The sequence below is a fragment of the Cololabis saira genome, chromosome 2 (genome assembly GCF_033807715.1).
Source record: "Cololabis saira isolate AMF1-May2022 chromosome 2, fColSai1.1, whole genome shotgun sequence".
Classification (NCBI taxonomy): Eukaryota; Metazoa; Chordata; class Actinopteri; order Beloniformes; family Belonidae; genus Cololabis; species Cololabis saira.
The window spans coordinates 32,841,714-32,864,881 of NC_084588.1; the positions used below are offsets into that span (position 1 = coordinate 32,841,714).

Here is a 23,168-nt window from a genome sequence, read left to right on the forward strand (position 1 = left end):
CAAAACGCTGCGCCGCGTCGCGCCGCATCGCTGCGGCCAGTTACTGTAGGACAGTCCTATAGAAAATAAAGCAATGGAATGGATTTTTTCGCTGATGCTCGCTCGCATCGCATGCAGACACGGTGTAAAGGCTGATTTATGGTTCCGCGTTACACCAACGCAGAGCCTACGGCGTAGGGTCTGCGTTGGTGTAATGCGGAACCATAAATCAGGCTTAACTCCGCCTGCCGGAGCTTCCGCCATTTTTTCGTAGCGGTGTATCGCGTCATAGAATCCCGCATAGAGAATGAGGTTAAAGACTGGGATGATAAAGACATGGCTCAGAGGCTGAATTTCTAATTTATTTAGCAAAAACAATCAAAAGCTTGTTTTTAAGACATTCAAGGCCTTTAAAATAGGTATTAGTTGCCATAATGGGTCCCCTTTAAATAACCATAACTTGCTCAATTTTCTACTGATTTTCAAACAGTTTAGTTTATTATAAATGTCAGAGATTTAGATATGACACTGCATACTTATGACTAATTAGAACCAAAGAGTATAACGGACATTCTTAAAAAACAGATATGTGCAATGAAAATACACACGAACAAGGCATTCATGTCAAATCAATATTTATGCTACTAAAACCTAGCGTACAGAATGGCAACATAAATTTTATATTTTTATATATATGTGTGTGTGTGTGTGTGTGTGTGTGTGTGTGTGTGTGTGTGTGTGTGTGTGTGTGTGTGTGTGTGTGTGTGTGAAATATACAAGATATGATATACTATAATATATATTATATCATATCATATCAGCATTTGGAGTGGGGTCAGACTGCAAAGGTGAAAGGCAGATTTACAGAGGTGGATGAGTTATAAAGTCCAATTGCAGTAGGTAGGAACGGTTTCCTGTGTTGTTCCTTAGAGCAGCGGGGTTGAATGAGTGTTGCTAAAGCTGCTCTTCAGCTTGTCCAGTGTTTTGTAGAGGGGGTGAGAGGGATTGTCCATGATAGCCTTTCTGATGAGTTTGTTCAGTCTGTTGGCGTCCTTTGCCTTGATGCCCACCCTCCAGGACACCACAGCGAAAAAGATGGTGCTCTGATAGAAGACTGATCTACAGCATCTTGTTGCAGACATGAAAGGACCTGAGCCTCCTCAGCTTTCATGAGTTGCAGAATACCACTGTTGGAAACAAATGAACTGATTGAACTGATTGAGTTTTGCTGTCCAATGTATCTATCACACGATTTATTGATTTAAAAAAAAAAACTGGTTTAAAAAAATACCAATAACACTGACCTGAGGCACCCAAGCATGCTCACATGCATCAGATTCGACAACCTCTAGGTGTCAGCAACACTCAATTATTGTTTCATTCAATCCTTTCTGGCAATTCTCAATTTTCTGGTGCTTTTACAGTAAATTCACAGACACTCCATAATTATCATCTGAGTGTAGCAACGACATCAATTGAGTGGTATATATCAAACTGCAGGAATGTGACCCGTGTGGTCCATCATGTTTGTGTGTCCAAGAATGTGGCTGGAAACGCTGATTCATGTGACTGAACACTACACATAAAAACATTTCAAGTGGCCAAAAAGGATCTGTCTGCAGGGTGTTGGCTTGAAACACACGGAAGCACTTAAAAACATGGCCGGTGGGTCATCTGACTCTAGATCAGGGGACTGGAGGGTCTGTCAGGTCAACTGGGACCAAAAATTGTTCACAACTGAAGAGTTACACTAGTGTTCAGATGCCCAGTGGCGACTCCAGAAGTTTTTCATAGGGGTGGCCAGATGGCGCCACTTTAAATCTTGGGGTGGCACCCAAGCAAAAAAAAGAGTACTTTATTGTATTTCAAGTATATTTATATTTCCGATATGTTGCACATGTACTTACACAAATTGTCCTTTTTGTAAATATCAGGGATTCTTGAGATAAGGGACAAAACAGGTTTTAAAAATCTTTTTTTTAAATGCACACTATATTCATTGGAACTGTATATTTCTGTAGAGAAGGGTCTTAGCTATTTAACCATGTAAAGGAACAGGTTCTAAATAAAAACAATAAAAAAAATAAATAAACATGCTTCACTTTAGAACTTGATTTGTGTCAACTCTGTCAGACACACTCAAAAGCATACCATTTTAATTCTTCCAGTCCAACAAGAATGTAAAGTCCTGAAGTATGTTGGTACAGTGTTACTCTGATATGTAATAGAATACAATATATAAACTTATGTTGTGATTTCACACTATTCTTAAAATCCAGATTTCTAAATGTCTGCATTTTCAATCTTTGTTTTTAATTTTTAAAATGAAAAAAATAATTTGTTTAGATAAATAAGACATACGAGGATGTAGATCAGATGTTCGTTCATTACATAAACAACACAGACTGAACAAAGAATACATTTTTTTTTCAAAAATGAACAAAAACATACATCCGACGGTGTTTACAAAAAAGAACCAACTACTCTTTGTCTTATATTGAACATAAATCAGATAATGATAAACATACTGTAAATTCTCTTTTTTAAGCGGTGTGTGTGTGTGTGTGTGTGTGTGTGTGTGTGTGTGTGTGTGTGTGTGTGTGTGTGTGTGTGTGTGTGTGTGTGTGTGTGTGTGTGTGTGTGTGTGTGTGTGTGTGTGTGTGTGACTGCCCTGCACTGCTTGATTCATATTTTAAATTGATATTCCTTAACAACAATACTGCACAAAATTCTTGCAACACATAAAATATTTTGCATAGAAACAGGATCAATTAGCTTACTTAAGATTTCATTTTTGCCTTGCCATGAGCAACAAGCGTCAGACATGCTCACGCTCTATGAAGTCCATCACAACAGGGTCTATGCTTTAGATCTCTCTTGTTCTTGATTGGACTGGTGATGCATTTGCCATTAGTTTCACTATGATGTCTTCAACTGAGCAGAAACAGACATCCTTCCTGCCAAGCTTAGGTTTAACCTTTGCTGTTGGACCATGGGTATGCAGAAAATCCACTTTCACGTCTTGGTGCTCGGTATCCACAGCAATGGTTTTGGCTAGCCACCAGTGGTCATCGTACACTACTGCTAGCCAGTCTACATTATTAAGGCTGCAAACAGTAGTTACTGTTATTGTACCCTCAGGACCTTTCAGAGGCTCCTCATCCAACTCCCCTTCCATCACATCTTTCATCTCCATCTCCTCTTCCATATCTGGGGGGGGGTGTCTGCTTGCAGCACTGTACTTTCACTGGACCCTCGCTGTCTGGACCTTTTCTGTGCATCTTTCCAACACTTTCTCTGCTGCCTCTTTGCCCTGTCTCCCATGTCACCTATTTGTGTTACTTTTTTGTCTTGAACTCACCTTTGTCTTTCCTTCTCTTGCATCTCATATTTTCTCACTGTTTAATTTCTCTCTTCTCCTCTGTTGGTACTCTCTATTTCTTCTCTTTTGCTCCTCGACTGACAATTTCTGTCTAGCCATGATTTTCTACAATACAAATTGAAATAATGAAACATGTAAGAGCCCTTTATATGAACATAGAAGTGGATCCCTCCATAGAGATGACCATTCAATGTAATATTCAGTTTCACCACAATATGTTGTTAAAATCTACAAACTGGTCCTTTAATGTAATATACAGTATAATTATAATATAAGCGCTGGGAAAGTTACACAATAATAAGCAGACCACAGCCTATCCATGCTCTACAAGTCAAAAGTGTAGGGTATACAGTACAAGGTCAAATAATGTAATATGTAATGATTTAATTCATGCTACTGTATATGTGTACATTTATGTATAAATAACACCCTGAAATAATATTTTAATTCTTTACTACGTTCACAAATGATATTATATTAGCATATTAAGAGGTTATAGGTGGATTTTTCTCAGTTGCTAGCTGTCTCAATAACCTCACTAAAATACCTAAATTCAATCCACTACTGTTTAAAAACATTATCAGACGGTGTTGACATGTTCCAGCTGTGACCATAGGAATATCAACACTGTTTGTCTAAAATATCAAAAAACCTACCAGAGTATGTGTGGTAGCGTCGCATTCAGAACAGGCAGGGAGAGAAAAGGCGGTCCTCAGGGATATAGCTGACCATGCTATTTCCTGATTTAGTGAGGATTGTAAAAAAAATATGACGGAATTGACAGAAACTGAGAACAGAACTTTGATAGGCAGGATTTTAGAGAAAATATAGTTGGATGTTCACTTTATGTATTGTTTTATATATTTAAAGGAGCTTGAGGCAGGATTTATGAAAAAAATGCGTATATGTTTTAAGTTTTCTAGTAATAATGTCAGGTGAAGCGTTCCAAACCAAAAAAAAATGAGCCCTCTAGCGTATCTGTCCGTTGCCTTGAACAGGCTGTGTGCTGCAAAATGCGCTGCAATTCCGGGCCCGAATTTCCCGCGCTGTCCTGCGGATGTGACGTCAAATGACGCTGCATGCGCCTTCTCCCGTGCCGGCTTCGCTGTTGGCTGCAGTAACGACGGACGTCGTGGTGCTAATGAGTCTCATTTCTTATTCTTGCTTCAAGCTCCTTTAAGAGCACTCTTTGTTATTTAATATATATATTTGCACACTCATAGTTTTTTAAAGGTTTCTTGGGTGGGTCAATATACTGTGACCTCTTGCTGAGGACATGTATAATAACATGGACCTCTTAACTACAGACCATAGAAAAAGTGTAAAATGCGTTATAAAAAGAACATATACACAGTTTCTTTAGATTTAACTTTTTTTTTTAATTATATTTTTATCCCCGATTTTCTACCCATTTTATCACCAGTGCTCCCACCTAAGTCAGTCTGGGCATTGCGATCCTCTACCAACCCCGGGAGGGCCTTGCACTGAGCTCAAGTCTCCTTCATACTTGATATACTTCTTTTCACCAGGCAGGGTGGGGCTTCTCTGGCCGGACGCAGCGCTTGGAAGGATCACGTTATTCCGGCCAGATCCTCCTCACCCCATCTGCCGCCCCGGCTGGCCAGAGGGGGCATGTATAGCCCAGAACTGTGTGCATGTTTTTGTGAGGGTAGCTCACATTAGCTACCCAAGGGAACAAGGGGGGGGAACATGCAAACTCCACACAGAAAGATCCTTTCTCCAACCCCACCCAGGGTGTGGGTGCTGAAGTCATGGGGGAACTAACACGCACTTCAGCGCCCACAGCATCCCCGGCGGGAATTGAACCAGGACCTTCTTGCTGTGAGACGGCTGCACTACCAGCTGCCACATACACACAAACAACCAGACACTCACACTCACACCTACGGGCAATTTAGACTCATCAATTAACCTACGCATGTTTTTGGACTACAGGAGGAAGCCGGAGTATCCGGGGGGCACCCACACGGGGAGAACATGCAAACTCCACACAGAAAGACCTGGCCTGGCCAGGGAGTCGAACTGGGAACCTTCTTCCTGTGAGGCAACAGTGCTAACCACCAAGCCACCGTGCTGCCCTTATAGAAAAATATTATTTTAAAATATACTATGAAAGTGATGTGTATTTTCTAAAGTGTACTCATTTGATGTGGGGGTTTTTTCCACATATTTTTGATGCGAGCGTCCGACTGTCGCGTCGCACTGCGTGGAATCGGACGCGCTCTGTCCACAATGAACGCGTTATTGGCCCCCACGTTCTACCACGTTCTTTTGATTGACAGCTGAGACTCGCCTTTTAAAAGGCTGATTTATGGTTCCGCGTTACACCAACGCAGACCATACGGCGTAGGGTACGCAGCGCACTCACCGAATGGTCCGCGTCGCCGCGTACCCTACGCCGTCGATTTTACGCAGAACCATAAATCAGCCTTTATTCACCCGCCCGTGCGCTCCTGAAAGAAACTCCTAAAATTACTCCTAAAAGAGTAAAGGGTAAAAGATGGGTGATTACTTGTAATCTTCCTACGTTTGTACTTTATAAACAGAAAACAAGCTTATTATTCGGTGGAATAAGTGGGGAAAAAACCGAACGGTGACGCAATCAAACAGTGAACAGCGTGGAGTGACCGGCGTGTGGTGTTAAAGAGCATATTGCAGGTTAGAATTTTTTCAAAAATGATACCTGACCTTATGTGAAAATGACTATGTGAGAAGTCAATGTAGGATTTAATATGTTTTACAAGACATAAGGGCACGTATTCAGAGGAAAAAGTGGCTGATTTTAGCCAAGCTCGTACAAACGCTTTTTTTTTCGAACACCGTCATATGACGTCACACCAGGGAGCAGTCTCCACAGCTGCCCCATCTGACTGCCCAGACCCCGTACACACGTAGCCGGGTATCTGCTAAATCGAAGATATTTACCCTACGCCTACGCCGTAGGGTACGCGGCGACGCGCAGCCCGGCTGCAGCGGGGCTGCGTCGATTAACGCGGCAGCTCCGCGGCGGACACCGGGGGGACTCCAGCTCGTTACCCGAGAATGAGGCGCCGCTCCCGGGGAGCTGTGCCGCGGAGGCGGCCCCGGAGGCCGGATGACCAGATGATCTACAGGTTTGGAATGCTTATAAATGTGGTCGAAAACGCAGATCTTCGTTTATGTGTGGAAGGTTTTTTTTTTTTTTTTAACAACGATGTAATGTGGATACTCATTTTTTATAAACGAAGGGGGGGAAATACGGAGAAATATTCGGTTTTAAAAATACCCGGCTATTTCGGATGCTTTTAATCAGAAAAAAGAGAAGATAATAAGCCTGTTTTCTGTTTAGAAAGTACAAACGTAGACAGATTACAAGTACTCACCCGTTTTTAAGGAGTTATTTTCGGAGTTTCTTTCAGGAGCACGGGTGCTGCAGTGAATAAAGGCGGATTTATGGTTCCACGTAAAATCGACGGCGTAGCCTACGGTGTAGGGTACGCGGCGCACGCAGCGTTCTGTGCGTTGCCGCGTAACCTACGCCGTAGGGTCTGGGTTGGTGTAACGCGGACCCATAAATCAGCCTTTTAAAAAGCGAGTTTCAGCTGTCAATCAAAAGAACGTGGGGGGCCTAACGGGTTTCGTAATTATAAGGCTGTGGCCTGTCATATTGGTGTGAATACACATTCACAACCTCTTCAGTGTCACAACTAACATTAAGATCCATTATTTTTCCTATTGTTGAATTCACCGCACTCCCTGGTGTCACGTCACTTACGGTTCAGCTTTTTCAGATGCGGAAGTAAAATACTCTCACAAAAACAACTCCGGAGGTCACTGTAGTATATATTTATGCGTATTTCAATGAAAATTCAGTTCCTACATTATTTTCCTACACATTGATTCACAGGGGTCTCCAACCTGCAATATGCTCTTTAAATGCAGCAAACATGTCAGCATGTCAGATCATTACTGGGATGTGGGGAAAAAGCAGAGGACACGAGAAATCCGGCAGCATCCGGCACAAATTAAGCCCGAATAAGATTAAGATAAGATTCTTATTATATCTTATTATCTTATCAGAACCTTCCAGCTCCTTGGTGATCTCCCTCCAGCCAGCTGCCACTTTATTGAGGTTCTTGTATTGAAATTGCTGTTTCCTACAGCGCTTTCAACTTTTTTTTTCAACTTTCAACCGGCTTTCAACGCGAGCGACAGGAAGAAAATAGAAGCAGGGCGTGCGACAAAAGTCCAGCTCAAAACGGGCCGCGTCGCTCGCAACCAGTGCAATAAAAAATAAAGCAATGGAACTGTTTTTGGCGCTGACGCAGGGAAAAAGCCTGAAACAGCTACGAAGGACGATAAAGGTAAAAAGCTAGCAGCAATGACGCAGTCAAGGACAGCGCCAGTCACGGACCGTCTGTAGCTAATACCGAGGTGCCGCCTGCTTGGTTTCCTGAAGAAATGGAAAAAGGATTTAACAAAATCCACTCATTGTTAGAGCAAAAGCTGAACACTTTAGCTGTCTTGGTGGAAACACTTCTCAGCGACAACCGTGTTCTTGGGCAGCTAAAACATGCATCTTCACAGGCCTGCCTAAAAAGTCAATCAGACAGCTGCAGCTGATCCAGAATGCTGCTGCCCGGGTTCTCAACTAAGAAAGTGGTAAACATCACTCCAGTTCTGAGATCTGAGATCCTTACACTGTTACACTCCCTGTTTCTTAGAGAATAAACTTTGAAATACTTCTGTCAGTTCATAAATGACTGAATGGTTTAGGACCAAAATACATCAGGGACTTGTTGCTGCCATATCAACCATCAGGTCTCCTGGTTCAGGTCTACTGTCCCCAGAATCAGAACCAAACACGGAGAAGCATCATGCATCTTTTATGCTCCACAGATCTCAACAAAATTCCAGAAAACTGCAGGAACGCTGAAACCCTCAGTTTCTTTAAATCAAGGTTAAAAACTCATCTGTTTACAGCCTTTGACTGAATTATTTAAACCCTTCTGAATGTAAATGTAATCAATGTTAATTTCCGTACCACACTTTTCTTTATGAGGCCACTGCACACTAACTCACTCTTTTTGTTTACTCTTCACTGTTCATGTTTTCATTATGTTAAGCACCTTGAATTGCCCTTTTGCTGACACAAATAAACTTGCCTCGCCTTTGCACCATCAGTTCTCCCTCGCTTCTTGGCTTGTGGCCACATTTTAATCCAACTTCAGCTACATTAGGATTGGGTTTTTTGCTGGGGTGTACTTCCACTAGTTTCACACTTTTTTCTTTAGTTTGCTGTTTTAGGACTGTGAAGCTGTTTCACAGTGCACTCTTAGTATATACACACACATTTGACTATAGCAGTGTATGTGTGTATATATATATATATATATATATATATATATATATATATATGTGAGTTTATGATGGACTTAATTGCTACAAAGGTGCCAAAGTCTAATATAGCCCTACATCAGTGTATTTGATAGCTGGTATGAGGTGTTGGTGCCGATATGTTGTGCTTGGTGCAATATGATCAAACTCCACTTTGGTCTTGTTTGTTCAAAGGACCTTCTATCGAAAGTTTGTTCTGATGCATCTTTTCAAACCTCAGCAGTCCTATCAGGTTCTTTTAAGAAACAGGATTTCACCAGGCAACCCTTGATAAGCATAATACGTTTGGTCTTTTTCATAATTGTACCATTGTTTAAGTTAACATAACAAACTGAGGTTTAGAGTCTGAGATGTACAGGACTGTCTCAGAAAATTAGAATATTGTGATAAAGTCCTTTATTTTCTGTAATGCAAAAATGTCATACATTCTGGATTCATTACAAATCAACTGAAATATTGCAAGCCTTTTATTTAATATTGCTGATCATGGTTTACAGCTTAAGAAAACTCAAATATCCTATCTCCAAAAATTATAACATTCTGGGAATCTTAAACTATAAACCATAATCAGCAATATTAAAATAAAAGGCTTGCAATATTTCAGTTGATTTGTAATGAATCCAGAATGTATTACATTTTTTTTTAATTGCATTACAGAAAATAAAGAACTTTATCACAATATTTTAATTTTCTGAGACAGTCCTGTAGTTCTTGGGCCATTTTAAAATTCCTTTTAAAACATTGGATGGCATGACCATGAAGTGAACCTACTGGGACATGGCTGCCAGGGGGATTTGCAATGGTCATTAATGCTTTCCACTCCTTAATAATCTCTAATTGTTCAATTATGAACTCCAAATTGCAACAAGCAACAACAGCTTCTCTAAAGGTCACTGCTAATGTCTTTCCTCCTTGGCACTGTGCTAACACATTTCTAAACCAGCCCACTGCCAAAACGTGTGCATTCATAAAAGGTGGATATACTTATAAATGAATTGTGTTGTTGATAAGTGGCAGACTGGTATTATCCCTCTTAAATCAGACAGGCTGCAGTCATTGTTTCATAGACTCCCTCTGGATATTTTGTCACCCGAGCGGGAAAGCAAATCAGACAAAAAACTAAATCAAGCTGTTAAGGAAGTCTTCAGAGGACTCCAACATTTTTGAGTGGTAAAGCCAGAATACACACCTGTGTACCCCCCCTCAAACAAAAAAAGAACAAAAACAAAGACTTCATGCTGGGATGCCTAAGCTGCTCCAACAGCTTAAGCAGTTTTCACACATATATAGATAGATATGTATATACACACACACACACACACAAGCTGTTTCAGCAAATAGCAAGCAAATGACAAGACTTTGGCCGGGTTTCCCAGATCCAACCTCTCTTAAGGATTTAAGAGAGGTTCAAAGAAGGTTTGAACTAAGAGAGAACCCTAAGATACGGGTGTTTCCCAGATGACTTCTTAACACCGTTCTTTAGTTTCGCTCTTTCAGACGCTCTTTGGAGCAGCTGTCCGGTTCTGAAACCAAATGAATCGATGCCAGGCAAATCGATCACCGATCACTATCAGCGCATTTTCACACACAGCACTGCTGCCTAACGCACTAATTCACTGCTGCCTGTGCGTTATAATAAAAAATTAAGATGATAAATATAATTCAATGACCCTTTTTCATCCAAACGGTGCGTTACTCCGTTATTTCTGGCTACAGTGAGGCTTTTTTCCCCACACGCAGAAACCGGGAGGAAACGTGGTGGGCGTGTGTGTGCGTTCAAAAACATGAGCCAAGAGAAGGCGAGTTTCGCAAATCGCAACGTGGAATTACAGCAATCCCTGGTTTTTCGCAGGGGTTATGTTCCAAAAAGAACCCGTGATAAGTGAAATTCTTTTTACAATTATAGAGGGCTTCAGATTGCAGAGATCATCCCCGCCACGCACGTATTCCTGCTCTTCTGATGCTGCTGCATCCCGCAGGTGGGTTTTTTCAAGAGAAGAAAATAGTTATGGGTCGTTGTCTTCGCTCTTTTTTCTTCTGGGCAAAAAGATTCTTTAATATAAACCGACACCATTGATTATATTTGAGACTGTAATGAACGATTCATCAAAGGATCCCGTTGATCAGCTGCTGCTTCCCTGTCATCACATAGATGCGCTCGGACACGGCGCAGGAGGATCGGTGTCCCGGCTGCCTGGACAAGCGCGGTCCGACAGCACATCCAGGGGATTGAAGTGCTGACGCACGAATGCGTTCATAAAAACAGTTCTGCTTCGCGCACGGTGACGCGGTTGATTTGCAGCGAGAACATGCTGTATAGCAGCCAAATCATCAAATAAATGATATTCATGATGATCGTTTTATTTGTGCGTAATGCATAAAGCATATACAGGAACACACTTGTTATTCCTTATTTTTCTTTTTTTTCCCTCCTTTGCTGTCACCAATAAATGCTAAACAATATAAATCTAAAGTATAAAATAGATCAAAACTTGTGCGGGGTGCATTGTTTTAATATCTCATTGCTTGGTGTAATATTGTTTTGCCTGACGCGGCTGGATCTGTGAGTCTTTGTTCACTAAGATGGTTGTAAAGACTGGGTCAGCAGCATCTTTCATTTCCTTCTTAATGAAAGAGATACTTAAGCTAAGAGCGACTCTGGGAAACGCGATTTTCTTTCACAGGCTCCTTAAGAAGGTTTGAAAGAAGTCTTTCGCTGTTAAGAACTACTTAACTGATCTGGGAAACCCGGCCTTTGTCAGTGCACTTTTTATTTAAGAAAATAAATACAGAGAAAAAAAATCTACAATAAAGAGTATACATGTCTTTTTCCGGCATCTCATTGGCAGCCAATGTGATGCTCTTGATTTTTCAAGAGGCCTTGTTGGAAAAAAAATCCTGATGCACTCAGTATTTTCTTCTATTTTAAGAAAAAGTGTGCACAAAACAGAGGAATTAATTGGTGTCAGTGATTCAAGTTCAAAAGATCCATGACAATCCACAACAGGCACAATTAAAGAAAAAAATAAATTACAAAACAAAAATAAGGAACTTCTTTAATAAAAATTCAATAGAAATCGAAACGTTTCTAGATCAACTATCTCTCTTTAGTATTTGGTACTAAAAATTCATGTTTTCCAGGTAATATACACTGTAATAACCTAAACTATATCATTACAAAACTGTCATCAGTTGCAAAAAGCCTTTCGTGTTAATAAACAGTGTCAATGAAATATGATAAATGTCTTCTGGGAATGAGCATTGGTTTGGGTTAAGGCCAACTTGAGCTGTCAGTAAATAGACTTTTGCTTTCAAGAAAGAAAAAAAAAACTTCCTCATCTTGTCATGTGTGCATCCCCCTAAAAAAACATCTTCTGAGAGCCAGACAGTGTTATATGGCAGTATGTCTTAATACCAGTATGCAAAAATAACTGATTAGGTCTGCTGCTTCAGGAACAGCTAACAGTCTCCAACATGATTAGACCTTTTCTGAAGTAACAGTATTTACCCCAGAGTGACGGATCACTATACATTATTGTGATTGCATGAGCAGATGCAGCTTGCGTTGGATGATTTCAGAGTTCAAGTGCCACAAGAACTCGGTCAGTCCTCCAGTGAGCAGCCCATCCATTGGAACAAACTGCAGCACCTGGCCGTCGCCTTCACAAGGCGGATTTTTACCTGCACCCTCCTCTTGCCGTAAGAACTGACTCATACCGGCCCGCACCTCCGTCAGAAACGGGAGCAGGCGGGCACCAGCGTCTGGGCAGAAACCAACACACACAAGCACCATTCCAACCACATTGGATGAGGGGGGAGACCTGTACGTGACTGAACGAAAACATAAGTGCAGGCAGAGTACAAAAGCTGCAGTGACACGTGTGAGAGCAGAAAACACAGGCAGCAGCAGGGCATCCCCAGAGCTCAAGGTCTGCAGGGAAAACATGACACAGTCCAAAAGCTGCTGCTGGTACAGCGGCTCCCCATCATGCAGCGAGCCGCACCCTCTGTGAGGAAATGAAGGCTCAGCACGAACTGATACAACTAAATCATCAACTTGGCTTTCGCATGCACCCCACACTGAGCGGCTGCCAAACACCAGGCAGTGTTTCTTCTTGTTGCTCCCAACAGTGTCAGCTTTGATGGGGCAGAGAACCGCAACTTCAGACAGGATGGTGGCTGCACAAGCAACGTGGCAAGAGTCACAGGAGGGCACACGGGTCCAGTCTACTGCTGTGTCCATCAGGGCTTCATTTAATTGATTTAACAGTCCTCCTTCACAGAACGGAGAGTTTCTGACTGCAGGCAGTGCAGGTCCAATTATAACATACCACGAATCCATTTGACAGCTGGACAGAGGTCCTTCCAGCATGCTGCCTGTCCCTCTGTCCTCAGTGCTGTGTCTCTGTATCCATGTAGCGTGGCAGCTCCTTTCAATACGCTCCCTCCAGCTCAGGGTCTGCAACTCTCTCCGCTCATTGAAGGAGCCCGTTAGCTTCTTCTGTCCCAGAAGTCGGCCCGCCGAGCAGGCTGGAATCACTGTGTTATGAGAAACCCACCGACTTTTTGGAAGAAAAGTCACCTACACAGAAAAAAAAAAAAAAAATCAAGTTCATTTTCACAAACTCGTCTTTTCAGATAAAATGATGGCTGACATGAGACAATCAGCATATCCAGCAAACAACCATTTGGATATAATATGAATACATCTGACATTTTTTATGCTTAGTAAATAGTCAGAAATCAGTTAAAAATATCTACAGATCTAATTAAAGATTGAATTTTAAATTCACTAATATCAGTTATTACACATATGACTATGAATATTTACAGCAATTGCATTTTTTGGCACACATGATAAAACAGTATACACTTTTAAATTACTGACCCGATGTTACAACTCTGTAGTTTATGTTACCCCCCATTTTTTTTAGCAATTTGTCCTAAAAAAATCCTCAAAGAAAAAAATAGGCTTACTGTTCTTAAAATCATGTAATAAAATAAGAAAAAAATGACTAACTATTTTGTAGTTCTGATGACATAACAATGCCATCTCAAACTACAAATTGAAGTTTTGCTCTGTTGACCGAAAGAAAGGTTTCTGAATCACTAGCGATTTAGTCATCTAAAACATGGAAAAATATTTTTGCCACAAATACCAAGTGCATGATTATACCTGATGAAAAAAATATTCAGTCAGATGACTCCTCTGTGGTCAGTCGAGTGTCTGAACACAATTTTAGAGCAATTCAAATAGCTCTTGGGCCAAAATTGTGGAGCAGGTGACCAACAGCTGCATCTCTGGAGCCATCGAGATGTAACTTCTGATTCGTGGTCAAAATTGCTCTGAAAGTGCTTTTAAATTATAGGAGTTATTTTAGCATCTCTGCTGTGCCTACAACACTGCACATTTTAAATGTCCTCCATTACTCAAAAACAAATGTTTGGAAGCTCCATAGCACATACCTAATTTATTAAGTTTTTTTTTTGTGAACTTATTATTTAATAACAACATTGTGGAGGGGGAAAGAAAAAAAACGAAAACAACCCCCTAAAAAAACCTCTTACCTGGAAGCGTTGCAGGTATTCCTGAACTACACAGACTCTTATGTGGTCGAGTCGCTGCCTCTGTTCTGCAGTCACTTTTTCAAACAGCTCCAGATTTTCTGTGATCGTCTCCACCTGCAGCGTGTGGAAGTACGAGCACACCTCTTCATGCTCCCTCAGAAACGATTCTGGGATAAGGGAATTGGGGAAAAGGGCCTCTCTGTCCGCCAAATGTGGCCCATAATTACGAATCAGTTTTGAGAGCAGAGGCCTGACGGCCTCCTTGCTTTCATAGTTCAGACAGACAACGTAAACTTCAGAGTTTCCTGCCTTGCTGGTGGCAGGTTTGAAGACGGTGACCGAGTGGAAACAGCAGTTCAGCAGGTACAGTAAGCAGACGGAGGAGTGCTCATACAGGGTAAACATCTTCAGTACAAAGGAACCACCGGCACTCAGGAGAAACAGTGCTGCTGCGACCTCACAGTAATGGAGGGATGCAACCAGCGCCTCCTGCTCGTCAGGATTTTCCTGACAGTCAAAACTTCCATCTGCAGTCACCAAATCAACTCTACACATGTTTGACACAAACACCTGCAGATCCAACAAGTGTTTCTGGGTCATGATGTTGCCTGTGTTGTCTGAGCCAAAGAACCACCAGGGCAGTGTGTTAGCGATAAGCCGGTCATCTGCGATGGTTGTGCCCCTCCCGTTAGCCTCATGGTAGGGGTTGAGAGTGTTTGCGGCCCAGCACCAGTCACAGTATCGTGTCGACTCATTGGTTTTGATGTAGTGGTTCAGAGCCGCTATGAAAGCGCCTGGAGCTTCACACAGGTGAACTGTATTCAGCTCTCCAACCTGAAGAGCCTCCTTTGGAAGAAGAGGAAAGGTCCCCAGGATCTCGTAAAACTTACACCAGGCCTGAGTGCAAATCTCTGCATTGGCAGCAGAGCGCACGGCACCAATAACTTTCCCGGCCCAATTGGTTGCGCTGGTGTGTTGATGCCACACCTGTACATCCTTATCACTTAGCTGGTTCTTCACAGCGTTTAGGGATGCCTTCAACTCCTGCAGACGCTGGTGCTCCTCCCCTCTGTGACTGAGAGTGAGATTTGGATTGGGGATGCTCCACTCTCCGTTGGATGGCTTTACATAAGCTCTACCTTTGTTAAAAAACCCTTGTATCTCTGCCTGTATTTCAGGGTCAGATGCCAGCATGTCGTTGAAGTGCTGCTGCTTGTTGACTTTCCTCCTGGCGCCATTTCCTGAGCTCATCCTCCACACCTGTTGAGGAATAACAGCATGAAAGATTGAACATACAATAATTAAACTCCAGAAAAGAGCTGTAAACTCCAGAAAAGAGCTGTAAGAATAATAAATAAAGTTTCTTATCATGACACTACTAATAAATTATTTGTAGAGTCATGCATATTAAAATTCATAGATATTGTATATTTAAAAACATTAGAAATTTTGTTTCGAGTTAAGAATTATAGCCTTCCTGCTTGTTTTCAGCATTTCTTTAAATTAAAAGAAACAAATTATAATTTAAGAAGGCTGTGGGTCTTTGAAAGATGTTGTGTGAGGACTAATGTTAAATATAGATGTGTTTCATTTTTGGGAGTCAAATTATGGAATCAACTTAGTGATGAAGTGAAACTGTGTAAATCTCTGTTGAATTTAAAAAAAATATTGAAAAGTAAAATAATTAAGGATTACAATGCTAAATGATTGGAGTATAATTTGGTTAAGCAGAACAATTTAAAAGGGAAATTTCTCTTTTTGTTTCTTTTCATATTGCAGATAATCTGGGTTTTCTGTTGGAAAGTACAGGGTAGGCAAATATAAGCTTTGGCTTCAGCCTATTCCTTTTTCGGTTACAGAGTTTATTATTATTTTTTGTGTGACACTGCTGAGTGTAAACTTGTATGAAAGTGTTTTGTCATTTACACACACACAGTTTGAATTGCAAATAATGTAATGTAACCGAAATAAACAATTCATTCATTCATTCATTCATTCATAATACATCTATCCATGTATCAAAGCAGACAACTGTGGGACAATGACAAGGAGCATGAGCAACCAAAATTGTAAAATTAGAAAGATGCAGGACAACATTTGTTCAGTCATCCCTTTCAGTGCTGGGTACACACCTATGGAATTCTTTACCACCAGAAGTAAAATCCCAAACAGAATTAAGGATGTTTAGTGCCAAAGCTAAACATTGGCTTAAGCAGCAGCAGAAATGCGAACATTAACTTCTCTCAAGTCACTGTCAGTACAGTATTTTACTAATGTTTAATCTATTTAACTTGTGCAATTTTTAATCTAAATTTTGGAGCTGTGTTTATTTGTTTATGATATCTGTTCACTGCATTATTCACTGTATTTGTATTATTGTATTTTGTATTCAGTATCTTTTATCCTTCTTTTGCCTGACCAGGGACAAAGACTGCAAATAAGCTGAAGCTAGACGTCTTGTATGCATCACATTTTTCATTCTTTGTGACAATGTTGTATGTATCATCCCTGTTAAATAAACATTAAAATAAAAATTCAGTTTAATCCACCAGAAAGTTCAGCATTCACACAATATGCTTACAGAGCATAGATTTAGTCAGTCAAGAAATTAGACATCTCATTTTCTTACATGTGAACTTCTGGAAAACTTTAAATTATCTTATTTTGCAAGTGAATAAGACGTACGAATCTTCATAAATGTAATAAATGTGTTCCCATAAGCACAAATATAAACATATTAAATTATGCATACTTGGTGTGACGACAACTGTCTCGTAAATACAGATATTTTCGTATCAAATGAGAAATAAGTGTCTGGACTTCCGCAGCTGGATGTAATGATCATAATTGGACCAAAGAGGGGAGTCTGCAGGTAAAACCTGCTGATGTTGTGTTTTAATTGGGGCAGGAGAGTGCTGAGTTAAGACAGATAACCCACATGTTGCTGTGTGGATTTCGATAGGCTACATTTCGGTGAAACAATAACGTTTCCACTCAACTCGACCTTTCAAACAAAGCAGAGCTCACAATAGTCTCCTTATGCCACTGATGAAGCACAGAGCAATGTGAAAACCTCGCCCCAAACTCACCAAAATCTGCTCGTGTTGTCTGGAAATGAAGTCATGTGATCAAAAGCACAACACGCATGCGCCAGGTTGAGTGGGTGGGGTTTCTCTTAAAGGAGCCGCTCAGGATTCCCAGTCCGTTTGGTAGATGCCCAAAACCAAATTACTGTCGTATTTTTCCCATATGTGCATATGAAGTTTAATTACTTTAATTCCAGATTAATTCTCTGACTTTTTTTTTTTTTAAATATTGTTTATCACCTTACTTTCTGGGAGATTTTGTTGCTGTTGTTTAAATGTAATGTATGCTTCAAGTTGGTCATGTTAGTTACATGTTGACCAAAATATTTTGACTTTTTTGTCTATGGATTTTGTCATTTAAATTTGTCATTTCAATTTTGCATTAAATTATGTATGCTACAACAAAAGCAAATGAAAAACGAGTTTGCTGGTAACGTGGCCTAAGGAGGCGTATCTGTGTGTGAGAGAAAGTGAGGATATAATAAATAAAACGTAACCCCAGATTAGTTGCAAACAAATGAAGCTGATTAATCTGATTCCAAATCAGACTAATAGTGAATAACAGTAGTGAAGAAATACTTGCTTTTCAAGGGGTATTGGGAAATTATTGTACACTTCCGCCTTTTGATCATACATCGTACAGAAGTCAAGATTATTGTAAAAATACAATAATTATATAGTTTAATAGTTTTAAATCATCTGGCCACACTAGAGCCACCCACCCACCCACTCCAAAGCAGGGTCATGGGGGTCTGCTGGCCTGTCCCCGCCACTATGGGGTGCACGTGCACCCATACACCCTGGGCAGTTCAGTCCATCGCAGGGCCACATATACAAATAAACAACCAAATACAGTTACACTCACGCCTATGGCCTATTTAGAACAATCGCTTAGCTAACATACATGTTTTTGGACTGCAGGAATCCCAAGTGAGTTCTGTACTCCCTATCTGAAAAAAAAAATCTGACAAGCACCGGTTGTGCATTTTGATAATTGCAGGAAAAACAAAAAGAGTGAAAACAGCATTGTGTCTAATGGCTTCTCAGTTTCCTGGTAAACCATAACAGCTGCAACACAGCACAAGACAAGCACTCTGACAAAAGTGGTCTGGATTCCCAGTCAGTTTAGCACTTGAACCCAATTCAGATCAATTAAATTCAGTTCAATTAAATTCAGTTCAATTTTACAGAGCATTTTTAATCCCAGAGTTCCCCTCTGGGATTAAAACACCGATGTTGCCGAAACTTTCATTATCCAAGTTTCTTCAAAGACACATTGTAGATGGTTAGAGCTGTGGCCAGGAAGGCTACTAGGTTTTACTACTTAACCATGCTTTAGAAATACATACAGAATATGGTCTGGCATTGTCCTTGTAAGATAAAAAAGGTCTTTCCTGAAATATAGGTTGTTTAAATAAAAGTATATGTGACTCCAATGATTGTATTGTATGTAGGCTTTAATGGTGTACTTTTGCTCCCTTTTGTAGTCCCCCCTCCATTAACATATTCATATCATAGACTCCGGTTTATGAGGAAATACAATAGGTTTAAAGCCATATCCAAGCCCATTTTAAGGTCATGACACTGACTTCCAACTATACAAACTACTTTTGCATAATTTTAAATTAGAGAGCTACTGATATAATCTTTGCTATATTTTATTTCGCAAATCTGCTTTACATTCAGACATTTTTGAATAACAGGGTCCTCTGCTATCTGAACCTATGGGAGCTTCCAGTGTATTGTCCACATGATAAAGCTGTCGAGAAATTTTAAATTTGGGCTTAGTAAAGCATGAAGGTGTGTTTTGATATCATGGTTGTCTATGGTTATGCCTTGAAAAGTCATTTTAGGGTAAAGAGTTAAGCATATTTCTGACACCAAACTAAAAAAGTGTACTTTAAAAAAGTTAATCTTAAAGAGGGCTTGGATATTTTTTTTGTTTCATGATCAATTTTGAGTAAATCAAACGACCGTTAAGCTCTGAGTTTCATTCTCTTTCTGGTTTCTTTTATCCTGTCGTGGTCATGAGCCTAATGGATACAGTTAGAGCTTGTTAGGGCAATCACTGCCCGCATGTTCAGACTTTTAACTACTTAGTTATTTTAAATTTCAGAGTCAAACGTGATCAGATTTTCATTTTCGGTTCATGGGTGAAATTGTGATCTCAGGCAGTCATGTAACAGCAGTTATTGACCCATACCAAGTAAGGACCACTCCTGAAACTTAAGGAAACCATTAAAAGAATAGTTAAAATGACAGTTGGTCTACTTTAAAAAATACACCAGTTTGCATTAAAAACTTCAGAGGACAAAAGTCTTAGACTATTAAAAGAAAAAATATAGAGGCTACTTGGAGAAAATACGTATTGTTCTTTATAGCTATGAGAAAGACAGACAAACAGTGATAGCTAGTTTATGATGAGAGAATGATATTTTCCCAAGATTTCCTTAAATTACCTTCTTGAAATGTCTTGAAGAGGAAAAATGCTGCATGTATCATTGCTCTGTTATTGGTATGTCATGTCACACCTGCCTGTTTTAAAATGCCGCTCTAACTAACTTTCAATTCACTAAACATGTTTCATGTTAGCTGGACCGTTCATGGCGCTGTCATTCTTGAAACAGATGTCGCACCAGATGCTTTGTAATTTCTGAAGATAGAAACACAGAATATAACAGTCTGCAGCTTCCGACTGAGCTATCTCAACTCTATCGTTGGTCACTAGAGTGTGTCTCCTCCCTCACAAGGGCTGTAATTGTTGTTTTCTTGGCACAAAATCTTGAACAATGATCAAATGTAATTTGTCATTTATTCAGGATTGAAACACGTACCCAAGAAATTAGTAACACCAGCCTCAGGAAGTCGTATGTATTACCATATAATATATGATAATATATTGGCATATATACCAAGAGTACAACACAAAAATGATCACACAGAATAAACCAGCTTGTATGTAGTGAGTTGTGAAAGGTGAACAAATGTAAAGCTTTTACTAGTTGGATGTTTTGGAGCAGCAACGGCATGAGGTGTTACGCAGCGTGAATATTGAAGATGACATTTACATTTTTTTTTAACTAGATGAAGAGCAATGTAGGAAAAAACAACAATCACACTGAACATCTGCTCTGTGTCACATCGACACTGAAGCAACGCAAACAAGTCGCTCCCTCTCCTCCTGCAGCTGCTGTCTGACAACAAGCCACGTTTGTCCCTGTCACACATGAAAGATTGATCATCTGAAAACAGAATACAAATTAATGGACACTTTTATACTGTCACAAATATCAACATATTGAAAATGTGTTCAATTAATTAACTGAAAAATAGATTGTATCACTAAATATTAGGACTGAAATCACATCTCAGCTTTGGTTAATAAGTCTTTCTTTTAAAAATAAGAGCAAACATTGATCATGGGATTTTGATTTGGTCTTGCTTCTTTCTCGTGTTAAATGTTAGTTTTTGTCTTCTGGTTATTCAGGAATCTTGTGTTCATATTACCTTATTTTATTTTGAAAGTGTTACCCCTTGGTGTGTCATTTCCGCCACTTGTTTGCTCTATCCAAGCGCCAACCATCTCGTTTCTGCATTGAGTCCATACCATACATCCATGGTCCATACATCCATGATTGAGTCCTGAGTCTCATGCAGAACTAAATTTAATTGCAGTTCCTCGACTGACCGATAGGGGCTTGTGCCAAAAGTGAGTAAATCTCCATTGAACTCCATGTAAAAATGTCCAACTACCAGACAAGGAGAGTTAATATACACCAATATGATTGATTGGCAGTCACTTGCTCATCTGTAATTGTCATGGTACCGCCCTTTGCAAAGCAACCAGCTGTTTGTACTAACCCAGCATCGACTGAACGTGACTGTCGCTTTAGATTTCGCCATTGAGTCAACATGTTAAATGGTATATCCCGCTGTAAATGTCTGACAGCAGTCAACTTTGATTGAGATATGATAGGTGTGTTTGTGGCGGCTTCTCAAGCAACATGGCTGTGCCCCGCACAAAGAAAAACAGGCTTCAAAAATGGTCAATGGGTCACGTAACCTAAGGCTTCGTTGATTGTTTTATACTGTCTGCTGATGTATCTTGATTGCTCACACCCGTCTCCTGTGTTTTTCTAATAGTCTGTATACTGTAAAACTCGGACGAAGCATTAGCTCTCACAGTAGCATGACGATTACAGACAAGGAAGAAGTGATAACGGCTAGCCAATGGCTGAGCTGACTGTCAATCAATCATGTTACAAAGAAATGTAATGCTTGATATAAACTCTCTTGTGTGGTACAAAAAAAATCACCTCCTCAGAGTTGTCATGGATGATCAAACAATTAAGACCAACATTTTTTCTAAAATCTTTTTTTAACCAGCCTGTAATTATGGTAATTTCTGCTATAAAGTTGAAGTGTAACTGTACAAATCTAGTCCTGTGTTTTACACCTTCCCTGGCCAGTTTGTCATGAATCTGTCTTGTCTGCTTCCTGAGTTCGTAGTCTGTTCCCTCATATTCCTTTTAAGCTTTTTTGTTTTAAACAATTCGGCTTTTGTTCTTTGATTATTGTTAAAATTAAAAAAGATGACTATTAAAATTCCTGTTTTTCTTTGTCCTGCATTGATTTATCCTACAATGGTTATATTACAATAACAGTGCTTTTGTAGCATGGATAGTAAGTAGCAACAAAATCTTGAGCAATTACATTATTGAAATCGTTACTGGAGATGACAAGGTCATAGGAAAAAAGGTTGACGCTTGAGCAAATCAAATAAAGCATTCTTTGAGGCCAAATAAGCCCCATGTTGCTAAAGAGTACAACACATTTATGGGGGTATTCAAGCTGGTGTTGCCTGCTACAAGTATCGTATAAGGTCATGAAGGTGGTACCTACCTGTTCTGGCAGTCTGTCGGGTGAGTTCTTGTCAAAGCTTGGTTGATCTACTGCTGTGATTGTAAAGACCTATTATCATGGCTCAGTGCTTTTTACACTCAGTGATAGTTATGGCACTCAGCTATCTTATGTAGTCTTGGAGGAAAATGTAAATATAGAAAGATCAAATGCAGCACGTTTAGGACATTTTTAGAACTGTGAAGATATAATTCAACCATTACCTGTATGATGGTTTGACTCTGCATAAGTCACCCTAAAACCATCCCATATTACAAAATCTTTGATGTAGATGACGTTTGAATCAAACCATGTGCAGTGTGGGCTGCCTCAGTCTACAGTGAGAATACATTAATGAACCCTGGATTAAGAATAATCCTTGATACCTTTCTTAAAAGGAATAGGAAATTCAGCAGCATGGACGAGAAGTTAATTAATCTTTCTGTCATTTATGTTGAAGATTTTAATTCTATATGAGGGTGAAGATGCAGTGTAGGAGGTTGCAGGGAAAAATTCTCCAGAAGAGAAAAGAAGGATTTGAGAGAAGTCTTAAATCTTCCTATTTGGCAGGTTTTTTTGTACAACAATTAAGCATCGGCACCATGCCAGAAACTGACTGCCAATCTTTGTATTTTCTTGAAGACAATTCATTTTTATTCCTGTTTTCATACTCATGTATGGACTGAAAATGTAAATCATGTTGAATACTTTCACATTGAAGAATGATTTTTGGGTTTGTGTTTTTACATTAAACTGCTAAAAAAACGCATGATAAAGAAATATCAAAACATTCTCTGGTTCATCCACTGACCCAGTTTTCTTCAAATACATTTCTTCAAAACATACTTGACGGCGGC

The 23,168-nt window shown here is 40.0% G+C and overlaps 1 protein-coding gene across 1 annotated transcript; it reads right to left on the reverse strand.

Moving 5' to 3' along the window:
* Window positions 1-10,134: 10,134 nt before the first annotated feature.
* cmtr2 (cap methyltransferase 2) lies at window positions 10,135-17,445 on the reverse strand. Its single transcript, XM_061744003.1, has 3 exons — window positions 17,416-17,445; window positions 14,327-15,586; window positions 10,135-13,340 (listed from the first exon to the last, which is right to left on the reverse strand). Exons 2-3 carry the CDS (start codon window positions 15,575-15,577, stop codon window positions 12,291-12,293), a joined length of 2,301 nt encoding a protein of 766 aa, XP_061599987.1. The 5' UTR covers window positions 15,578-15,586; window positions 17,416-17,445; the 3' UTR covers window positions 10,135-12,290.
* Between the last annotated feature and the right edge of the window lie 5,723 nt (window positions 17,446-23,168).